General features: G+C 41.0%; 1 protein-coding gene across 1 annotated transcript in view; it reads right to left on the reverse strand.

Annotated features, from left to right (window-relative positions):
* Nucleotides 1-11709, reverse strand: part of IPMK (inositol polyphosphate multikinase) — a 75579-nt gene that overhangs the window by 52040 nt on the left and 11830 nt on the right. The window contains exon 2 of the mRNA XM_030570833.1: nt 11218-11303. Within this exon, the coding sequence (XP_030426693.1) occupies nt 11218-11303 (86 nt within the window). The remainder of the gene's footprint in view (nt 1-11217; nt 11304-11709) is intronic.

Below are 11709 nucleotides of genomic sequence, written 5' to 3' on the forward strand. Positions count from 1 at the left end.
ATTCAACCTAACCCTGAGGTTGCATGATAAACTATAAATCTTGTTTCCTAGTGCACACGTGCTTGACTTGGCAGCCTAACCCATTTAAGAATATTAGATTGCATGTAAGCACTGTCTTAGTTTATGAGTTTTAATTTTAAAGAAAAAAGTAAAAGCCAACTTCTAGTATGAGAAACAAATAGCTTCCTCCCACCACATCAATCAACAGGGTTTGAACCATAAACCTGCAATACTGACTGCTACTATTTGAGCTACAAGACTAACATTAGCTGGCAGCAGGAGAAAGCGGTTTTCTCAGAACCAAAAAAAAAAAAATATCACAAGTGAGAAAGACAGAAAGGGTGCCATATCAGAGTTACAATCACACCCCCCAAAAACACTAATCTCCCTCTTGTCTTGCAATTTCTCTGTAGTTTCCCTACTGGCTCCAACTACACGTTTCCATTAGGCTGCAATGCTCAAGTGAGTTGTCAGAATCTGTTGCAGTACAAGAAATTCTCAAGAAGGAAAACCCCACTAAGGACATGTTTTCCTCTTCTCCCTGCTCATTATTTGGAAGTCTGCTGAAATGTGCTGCAACCAATGAACAGCAAGAGAATCTCAGCTTTTTAACTAGGCAGAGCCATTAGAAATGAAGTGGTACCACTATCTGGATAGTTCTGCACCCCTATGCAGTAAGATATGGGCCACTTTTGTATGCAGCCTCCAGAGTATGTGCCTGAAAATGGGGACAAGAGCCTGAGGGGAAATAAATTATTTGGAAGAGGAAAGGGATCTCTGCAGTTTTCACAGCAGATACTAGCCACATATTAACACCACATGACAAAGCTTACACTACTATTTTAACATTGGTATACACATTCTTTAAAGCTATCAATTTAAGCAATGTCTAGTAAGCCATTAACTAAAATTACTGATAATTAATCTGTTAGTAAATTGCCTTTTACAGGGGACAGTTGCAGTATTTTTCTTGTAGTCTCCTGTTACTGTTTATTTTTTCCCCTCCCTAGTAACAGAGATAATCACTATTTGTCATTTCTAATCAGTGTAGATTGACAAATGGTCTTGTAGAGAGTAAAGTAAAATACCCAATGAAATAATTTCATAGAAAACAAATAATCAAGCAAGCCAAGTTTTACTTTATTAACTAGTTTCAGAGTAGCAGCTGTGTTAGTCTGTATCTGCAAAAAGAACAGAAGAAGTACTTGTGGCACCTTAGAGACTAACACAAATTTATTTGAGCATAAGCTTTCGTGGGCTACAGCCCACTTCATCGGATGCATGTAGTCCACGAAAGTTTATGCTCAAATATATTTGTTAGTTGATGCCACAAGTACTCCTGTTCTTTTTGTTAACTAGAAGATTGTTGGACTGAAAAGGTCTCTCTCCCTGGCCAAATTTAGGTCTTCCAGGAAAACAATTAAAGAAAAAAATTCAACCTAGTTATCCATATTTAGGCAGAAGTTGAATAGAGAGGACTAAAGAGGTCTTACATTTTCACTGATTCCTGAAAATTATCTTGGCACTTCAGATTTATCATCTGCTTCTGAAGAGATTCAATTGTGGTTTCCCCTTCTGGGCCATTATTGCTATTAAATTTGTTGTTTGGTGCAGGTTCCACTTTAATTGATCTAATATTATCCCACTAAGCAGTCTACCTTGCTGTATACTGTAAGACTCCTATTTTGTGATTACCTCGTATCAGTTGCACTTCTGGCTCTCTGCTCAATGGAGATTAGCCATTACCACTCAGGGGGCAGGGAGCTTCTGCTGTCCTTCTGAAACAGACAACAGTTGCAGGGATTTTCTTACACACACATCCCCGAATTTCCCCAATACCCTCTCCCCAGTTTTGTGAACTAGTTACATGCAGTGTTGCCTATTTAGTGACTGTTTGGAAATTTAAATTGAAACTGAAAACACTAATACATACTTTAAAAGCATATACAGTGTATGATAAAATATGTGTATCTGAAAAAATAATAGATTTGAAAAATATGAACATAGACTAGCTTCCTTATACAGCTGTTTTTTATGACTATGTTAGTGCATTCATTTCGGTGATGTTGGCCAACCTAATAATTTCAAATTATGATTTATAAGCGAAGTCTAAATGAGCTCTCCCTGATAGCTAGTGATGAGCTAGGGGGAAAGGCTTCAGGACCAGATTGTATTTACATTCACATCTAATCCACCTAGATATCCAGCAAATAGAGCTGTGCTGCCAAAGTGATACATTTTGGCTGGGGTTGGTGTAGTAAGATGAGGCCTTGAAACAAACTTTTGTATCAGAGGGCCAGTCTGAAGCCTGAAACCTGAACCAAAGTACTTCCGGACACTGCTAAGCAAAGCTGAGCTGTGAGCCAGAGGCAGGCCTCACTCACAGGAGTTGGCGAGAAGAGGGTTGTTAGAAGCAGGTGCATTCACATATAAGTGCTAATAAGAGGAACTTGTGCCAAGATGGCACCTGGACAGCCCAACGCAAGGACACTCCATAGACATATCAAGGAACAGGCAGGTGCATCTTAAAGACAGAACAGCATGATGGATAGATCTGTTTGTCTGAAACAACATGACCAAAGGAGCGACAGCACCCTAATGAGCCAAGGGGCTGTACCTCACTAGGGATGAGAATCTGTCCTGTAAATGTATAAAAGTAGGTCCCGGAGTGCGCATCTTTGTCTGGTCTAGGAGGCAGTGGAAAGTCCCACCACTGACAAACTATTACTGTGTTTTGTTTGACAATAAACATGGCTTGGGTTCCTTCATACCTTACTAGAGTCTGTGGTCTTTGGGGTTCTCTCAGGGTCTGCTGTGTCAGCTATCTGCGCAGAGCAAGGGCAGCACACAGAGGGAACACACACGCAGCTGACTTATCGAACAAGAGCAGAGCACCACACCGGTAGCTACTGACAACAGTTGGATTACAAATCACTTGAATGTGGGGAGTAATGAAATGTTGTTATTCTTATTGTACGAGTAAAGGGCAGTAGAACTGTACTTAGCCTGTGCTGATTGAGGGCATCAAGAGAGAGGGTGAGGACAGGTGTTTTGCTTGATGGTCTGCCTGAGTCACAAGTACTATGTGACCTGCCCCTCTCCATTGTTTAAAGACAGAGCTGATTAAGCTCCATAGAGAGTCTTTTGTTTTGTTAAGTAACCATTACAGCTGAAGCACTAATAAGCAGGCCAAAGTGCTTAGACCTGCTGTGGGACAATGTTTCTGTGGAAGAGATAGCCCAGCCTGCACTAGCAGCGAGGTTCCCTCACTGGGAGCTGGGTGGAACCTCAAGAGACCAACTCACAAAGGTCACAGTGGCAGGTGGCAGCAGAAGGTGATGGTACAGGGCCATTGGCAACAGAGCGATGGAGTGAACGGTATGACAATGAACAACAGTAGCAAGAGCAAACAGTGAGCAGCTGGAGGAACGAGCAAGAGGCCTTCTTGCCCCTCAACTGGGAGGTGAACTCACGTGAAAGAACCTCTGAACTCTGAGTCTCCACTGACCAATGACAACATTGGGGAGCAGGGTGTGGTGGAGGGAAAAGTGAAGGGCATGTTAAATAAACATTTGTTTGTTGGACTACATTTTAGTGACTTTGCTCCTGAATGCTAGATTTGTGACTGGGAATGGAAATTTATATAAATATATTTCCTAGTAGGCCAGGATTTTTAAAATGCATTATTTGACAAGGTTAACTCACATCATTGCTATCTTGAGAGGTCATTATGTTGGGGAGTTTCTGTACTAAACATTTTTATTATAATTAATTTATTTTTACATTCAAATGGCCACACTGGGTCAGACCAATGGTTTATCTAGCCCAGTATCCTGTCTTCCAACAGCAGTCAAAGTCACATGCTTCAGAAGGAATGAACAGAACAGGTAATCAAGTGATTCATCCCATTCCCAGCTTCTGGAAAACAGGCTAGGGACACTCAGAGCATGGTGTTGTATACCCGTTCATCCTGGCTAATAACCACTGATGGACCTATTCTCCAGGAACGTATCTAGTTCTTTTTTTAATCCTGTTATAATTTTGGTCTTCACAGCATCCCCTGGCAAAGAGTTCCATGGGTAGACTTTATGTTTTGTGAAGAAGTACTTCCTTTTGTTTTTCCTTTTTAAACTTGTTGCCTATTAATTTCATTAGGTGACTGCTAGTTCTGTGTGTTTTGTCAAGGATTAAATAACATTTCTTTATTCAATTTCTTCACACCAGTCAAGATTTTATAGACCCCTATCATATCCCCCCCGTAGTCAGTTTTCTAAGCTGAAAATTCCCAGTCACTTCAATCTCTTCTCCTGCTTCATACCTCTAATAATTTTAGTTGCTCATCTCCGTACCTTTTCCAATTCCAATATATCTTTTTTGGGATCGGGTGACCAGATCTGCACACAGTATTCAAGGTGTGCACGTACCATGGATTTATATAAAGGCAATATGATATCTTCTGTCTTATTATCTAGCCCTTTTCTTAATGATTCTCAAAGTTGTTTGCTTTTTTGATTGCCACTGCACACTGAGTGGATATTTTCAGAGAACCATCCACAATGACTACAACATCTCTTTCTTGAGTGTTAACAGCTAATTTAGACCCCATCGTTTTGTATGTATAGTTGAAATTATGTTTTCCAATGTGCATTACTTTGCATTTATCAACACTGAATTTCATCTACCATTTTGTTGCTCAGTCACCTAGTTTTGTGAGATCCCTTTGTAACTCTTCGCAGTCTGCTTTGGACTTAACGATCTTGAATAGTTTGGTATCATTTGCAAATTTTGCCACCTTGCTATTTACCCATTTTTCCAGATCATTTATGAATATATTGAACCCCGTACCGACCCCTCAGGGATAGCACTATTTATATCTCTCTCCATTCTGAAAACTGATAATTCATTCCTACCCTTTGTTTCCCCGTCTTTTAACCAGTTACTGATCGATGAGAGAAGTTTCCCTCTTATCCCATGATGGCTTACTTTTCAAAAGTCAATTTAAATTATTTCTTTTTAAATTATATTTGTTTTAGAAATCTAGAACGGTTATGTGTTTTAGCGTAATTTGCATTATTTTTACGTTAAATTTGCATTATCCTAACAAAACATTTAATTTATTCATCTCTCTTTTATACGCTGCATGTCAAAGTGAAAAAAAGACGAAAACACAATGCAACAATTTTTCCACTCAAAGGCCTCAAAAACCAAACAAGGTGAAGAAAACGTCATTCGAAGGTTCAAGTGGTGTATCAATATCCAACCAGCCCAAAGCACAAATACAGCTACCTAGTGAAGAAACAGTGCCTCCAAAACTTAAGGGCAGTTCCCGATGTTTGTCAGTCAAAGTGTTCCCATTTATTGAAGTTACAAAAGACGGCTACTGGTGCACCTCTTGCAAAAGAATTTATGAAGAAGGAAAGCTTTCCAATGCTACAATTGGTAAAAGTGGAGGAGCTTGGTTTGTCAGACAGATCAGCAAAGCTAGTGTTGACAAACTATGTGAAACGGCTGCAAAACATCATGCCTCTGGAGTGCATCAACACGCAGAAAGCCTTATTAGCCCATTTTCAAAGCCAATTTTAGAAGTACTTAATGAGGCTGTTAAGAATGCTGGGGAGACAACACAGTTCATGCAAACAAACATGGCTGTGGCATCACACTTTCTATTTAAGCAAGAGATACCACACACTACAAACTGGAGGCCAATGGTAAGTGCATTGTCACTTGTTCATCCTGAAGTTGAACACTGTTTCCAGATAAGACTGGCAAATGGTCACCATCTTTTGGCAAGAAACTCAACTGACTGTCTAGAAGCATGTGGTACAACAGTGAAAGACTCAACAGTCGAAAAAGTGAAGAACTCTCTCACCAGATTCAAAAAACTTGCACACATGGCTGATAATACTTGATGTCCATTTGCATTGGTGCATTTAAGTCATTATGTACGTTATCCTGATGTCAGTGGTAGGCCAGTAGATGCATTTCTAGATGTTCACGTTATAGAGGACACATCAACTGCATCTGTGACAACCCACATCTTAGAAGAGCTAAATGCTTGTCAGTTGGACCCCAAACAGATGGCTGCTTGTGCGTTTGATTGAGCTGCAAACTTTTCTGGAAGACATGGTGGAGTACAAGCTTTGCTCGGAGAAAAGTGTAACTCTAATCTCTCCTATACACACTGCAGAGTCCATCTGCAGACTTCAAAAGATGTTAAAAAAAGCTATAAATGTAATGTCTTCATTATATTCTCTTTTCAGCAAGGGTCCAAAAAGACTGAATATCTTGGAAAATATAGAAGATATACTGGGACTGAAGTTCAAATTAGTCCAACCTGTGAAAACCCGCTGGCTCTCTCTCAAGTGATCCTTGGCTCTTGTCTTAAAATTACTCCAGCCATTATTACTGGCTTTGGGAAGCATCTACCAAGATGGGATGGATCTAAGTAGTGAGGCTGATGGATTACTTTTGCTACTATGTTCAGAGAAGACTATTGCCATTCTCTCTCTTGTAAGTCTACTGTTGAAACCACTTGGGTCATTAAACAGTGCCATCCAGGCATCTGCTACAACAGTAGTAGATCTTTGTCCAGCAATAGAAGCTACATTTGAATCAGAGACCTATCCATTGAAAAAGTACTGGAAGAAGCAAAGACTTCAGTTCAGAAGTTGACTAAAAGATTCAGTATAAATGCCTTAATAAGTGAAGAGGACAAGAAGTGTTTGTTAAGACAAATGAAAAAGTACATAGACTAGATTCTTAAAAATCTACAACAGTGACTTCCAGATTCTACTCAATCTCTATGTAGCTTTTACAGATCCCTGTCCTATAAAACACTGACAGTTGAGTGGAGTGAGGCACTACCAGCAATGGGGCTGCCATGTGCTCAGGACAGAATAGAGAATTTGAACATAGAGTGGATATCATAGGATGGATGGATGAATGAATGAAGATTTGACTTCAACTTATTTTTTTTATCCTCACTAGTGGCTCAACCAGATCTTTGTGCTATGGTTTCCTGTGATGAAAGAAGTAGGAATTCAACTCTTGCAACTCCCAGTCACAACAGCTACAGTTGAGTATTCTTTTTCATCATTGAATAGAATTTTGTGTTCTGAAAGAAGTCACCTTCTGCTTGATAACATGAATGAACTACTGATCATATCAATTGAAGGAATGGATACACAAGAAGCCATCAAAGATAAACGCATTGCACTCAAGTTCATTAACAGAGTTGTGCAAAATTATAACAAGAAACCAAGATGTAGATGTAGATGTAGTGCTTCATAGAAGGCTTGATTGGCCAACTTTAATTTGTGATGTTTTTAAAACATGAGTTAAATCTAACATAATAGTTATGAAACATTTTTCAGTTTTTACTAGAGTGCCATACAGCCCACCTTTACCCTGACAGTCTCACCTCTCATCAGCCATGACCCTACCCCCTGTAAATTTGAGGAAAAAAAACCCTTCCATTTCAATTCCTGGGGAAAACACTGAGCAGTTACCATATTCTCTGTCATTTTCAGACAACTGCCCAGAAATGAAGTCCTTCAATTTCAGGAGAGCCAGATGATTTGATTTGGAGGAACAGGGAGCAGAACACACCTGGTGGTATATTAATGGACAAATTAAGATAAGGTGGCATTCAAGTCATTGTATCTGGAAATGCATCCTCTACTTCCTCCCTCTCCATTGTCTGTTCTTGCTATATTCTTGACCTCTCTTATAGTGACTCTGCCCACACAAACAAAAGAATGTATTCTATCTAGAACACCATCCACTCTCTACTTTTAGCTTGAGTAGTTGGAGACTAGTAACACATGCTTTTCCTTTTCAATTAGTGCTTCTTCCAGAGTTTCTCCCAAATAGCTTGCTCCTCCAACTCTTGGTCAATACCAGGATTTGTTAAGCAGGTGAACCCTTTTCCTCATGTTCATAATTAAAACTGACTTCTGGCCACCATATTAGTAGCCATGGAATGCCCTGAAAGAGCGACTAGATCTGTGGTGGCATCACAAAGAAGTGATGCTACTCAGGATCTCTTTTTGTCCTTAGTTTTGTCCTCAAGCTTCTTTCACATAGGTTTATGAAAACAGAAGACAAACAAATCCTGCATGATGGAAGTTAATGCTTGGAAGTTTTTCCTCAGATATCTGAATGTTTCCGTCCCCTGGATTTTCAAGGAACAATTGAGGGTTTGCGTGGTGATGGCACATCTCTATCAGGGTCTAGGAACTTGCCCAGCAGACATTATCCTTTGGTATTTTATTGTTCAAGACACCTGGATTCAGCCTCCTATTCTTGCTGGGGAATTACTACTTAGCCTGGATTATGTCCTTCGTAGCCATTGTGAAGCTTCAGGGAAATATTTACATTCAGGTTTAGATGGCTCCTGCTGAGCCTCTTGTAACTCAAGAGTTGTTGTGATTTTGTTTAACTTAGTCTCAAATGTCAATTATCAAGTTAAACTAATATGTAAATATTGTTTTCACTTCCAGTGTGTTTTTTGTTGCAGTCAATTTTGTATCAACCCACACAAGCCCAAAACAGAAAATATTCTGGAGACCTCACTAGTTTAGAAAAATCTTTAACTTTATAAAGTCCAAAACATAGAAAGAGTTAAAACGCCGCAAACCAGCTGATTGCCCCGGGCAGAAGGAGGGGCACGCCTCCCCGCTCCTGCCCATGCCTCCTGCCAGCGGCAGTCAGCTGGCTTGCAGTCTTTTGGAGGCAGGAGGGAGAAGCGAGGACTCAGCACGCAGGATCCCCCTCCCCTGCCTCCCGAACGCAGCAAGCCAGCTGATTGCCCCGGGCAGAAGGGAGGAGTGAGGACTCGGCACACCTGCCCTCTCCCTCCCCTGCCTCTCGAACGCAGCAAGGTGTTTAGAAGGGAGGGGGGAGAGCCAGGATGCAGCGTGGAAAGTAAAGGGGGAGGAGGTGGGGTGAGGAGAAGAGGCAGGTCAAGAGTGGAGGCTTGGGGGAAGGGGTGGGGTGGGCAGGCTGAGGGTTGAGCCCCCCACCCCTGGTGCTTGCAGAGTAAGGGAAGCTGCCCTGGAACCTAACCAACCCCCACTTTACATTAATTTTTATGGGGAAATTGGATTCACTTAACATTGTTTCACTTAAAGTTGCATTTATGAGGAACATAACTACAACATTAAGTGAGGAGTTACTGTACAACTGTGCATGTACTTGGGGGAAAGCCCACTAGACAGTAGATAATAAGCCTGAATGGGCCATTTAAGAAGGACAATAAGAACTTTGAAGATACTAATTGCCCACCTTCCTGAGAAGATTCCTGGGATGTTGCTTGACACTGCAGGGTCATGTGAGGATGTCAGCTGATACGGAGTACCACCTTGAACACTGCTGGTATTTTTCCACTGGAAACAAAGGATTCCCGCCTTATGTAAATCCTACTTAAGGCTAGGAAGTGAGTCAATCAAGTCTCTTCTCCACTGCCTCCCTGCCCAAAAAGGAAGACTGCTGAAAGCACCAGAAGAAACAAAGGAACTAAACTGGGGAAAAGCAGGGACTGAGTCCAGGTTGAGACAGGAGTCTAGCCTGTGAAGAGAAATAACTGAAACTCTAAGCTGAAGAAACTCTGTAACCTGCCTAAAACAACAACATTTAGGGTGAGAAATTACTATTTGTAACATGTTTCTTTAGTGAGGTAAGCTTAGGTTGAGTGTTTTGTTTTATTTGCTCAGTAATCTGCTTTGTTCTGTTTGCTATCCCTTATAATCACTTAAAATTTACCTTTTGTAGTTAATAAACTTATTTTTTATTTTAATACCCAGTTTGTGCAATTCATATCTTGGGGCCAAAAGCTGTGCATACATCCCTCCACATTCAGGGAGGGGGCAATTTTTATGAGCTTATGCTGAACAGAGCTCTTTATACAGTGCAAGACAATATAATTTTGGGTTTACACTCCAGAGGGTGTGCGCACAGGAGAGCTGGGCATTCCCCGAGCTCAGCCCTCCCACAGAAAGCTAATCTCAGACTGTATGATTCCGCATCTGGGAGCGTTGCTAACTGTGTGTGTGCTGGACAGGGGCTTGAGAGCCTGACGTACAGAGTGTATTGGGGGTGGGGAGCCAGGTGGTGGCACAGGTGGGCTCAGTGGAACCCCAGCACATCAGATGGCACCCAGAAAGGGGGGGTCCAACCTGTCACACTAGGACTAAATGGTTTATTTCAACATGGAAAAGGTTAACAACATGATGTCTACTACAGGGTTTCTTGAACCTTCTCCTGAAATTTATGGTATTGGACACTTTGAAAAACAGGATACTGGACTAGATGGACTACTGGTTTGATCCCATATGACGATTTCCATGTTCTCTTGTCTGATTTGCTCCAATCTATGCATGTTAGTAGGACTGGAGCAACTCACCGAGATAGAGAGAAGGTGAAAAGGAAGTCCTCCAGGGAAAACCCTAGACACAGCAAAACTTTGGCCAGGAGACTTAAACATTGGCCTATGTTTGTTACAATTATCTGAGGTACCAATAAAGCAAACCCAAAAAGGCAATAAATTTGGACTGTATATAAATTTCATCATAGTCCACTCAGAACAGAGTGGGAATTTCACCCAGTTAGAAGGGAAATTTTGTTTGTTTTAAGATAATGGATCTGGTTGTTAATACAGTGGAGAATGGAATTATTCTCTCAACAATGAACCAAAACTGGAGGGATGGGCCATATACACTACATTTCTAAACATAGGATTTTGAGACATTATATAGAAACTGGGGTGGAATAAGAAGCTGAAGTACACATAATGGTTTTGCAATGGGAGAAAATAGGTGTGTGGGGCGGTAGGTTTTTTGGTTTGTTTTTCGAGTGTTATATGTTAGTCCATGGAACAGGTACATGATCCCAAAGCCCTATCTGGACAGTGCATTTGGGACTCAAAGAGCAGAATCTCTACTAACAGCAAGATCCAGGAAACACACAAATGTCCTGACAACTCTGCAAATGCATCATCACTCAAACCTGCAACATTGGGAAAGCACAATTTGAATCTCCTGATTTCTCAATGTTGCATGCGAACAAGTAGGTGTGCCATGGACTGTGCATTACTTACCACTTAAACTTGGACACTGCACTGTAACTTTTTCAGGCAGTGATGAGTAGGGAACATTTAGTGAATCAGATAACATTCCCCCTTCAATAAGATAGGCCACTTCCTTACTGAAGAACTCTTACCTTGTTGTAGAACTCTTGTTCTCTGGGACCCCGAGGCGGTGGCTGCAATTGCTTCAAGACTGTGCCATCTGGATGCTGCAGTATACCTAGAAAAACAAAACAGTTCATTTATAGTTTAATTGTAAAGAATGCAACTATCCGGTCTTTTAAAGCTAATTAATATTAAACAAGAGGTAGCCCAACTGTTCAGTGTAAACTACTCCTACTGTTCTTTACAAAGAACAGCGGAAACTTGCGCAAACAGCCCCGATCACCAAGCTCTTAGCAGGGATTAGGGAAAAGGAGAGGAGAAGAGTTCTTCTAGAAAGTGTGTTAAGTTACAAAATTATTTTTATAGGAAAAAAATTGAAATCTTAATTCTACACAAGTAGGGATGGAAGACCTTTCTGCCTCTTTCCTTCCACAACTCCCAGTGCAAGTGATTTTATAGTACTGTGCTGGAAGGAGAGAGGCAGAAAGGTCTGGTCAGAAGAAGGTGGTCCAGTGAGAAGA

Source organism: Gopherus evgoodei, chromosome 7 (assembly GCF_007399415.2).
Source record: "Gopherus evgoodei ecotype Sinaloan lineage chromosome 7, rGopEvg1_v1.p, whole genome shotgun sequence".
Taxonomy (NCBI): domain Eukaryota; kingdom Metazoa; phylum Chordata; order Testudines; family Testudinidae; genus Gopherus; species Gopherus evgoodei.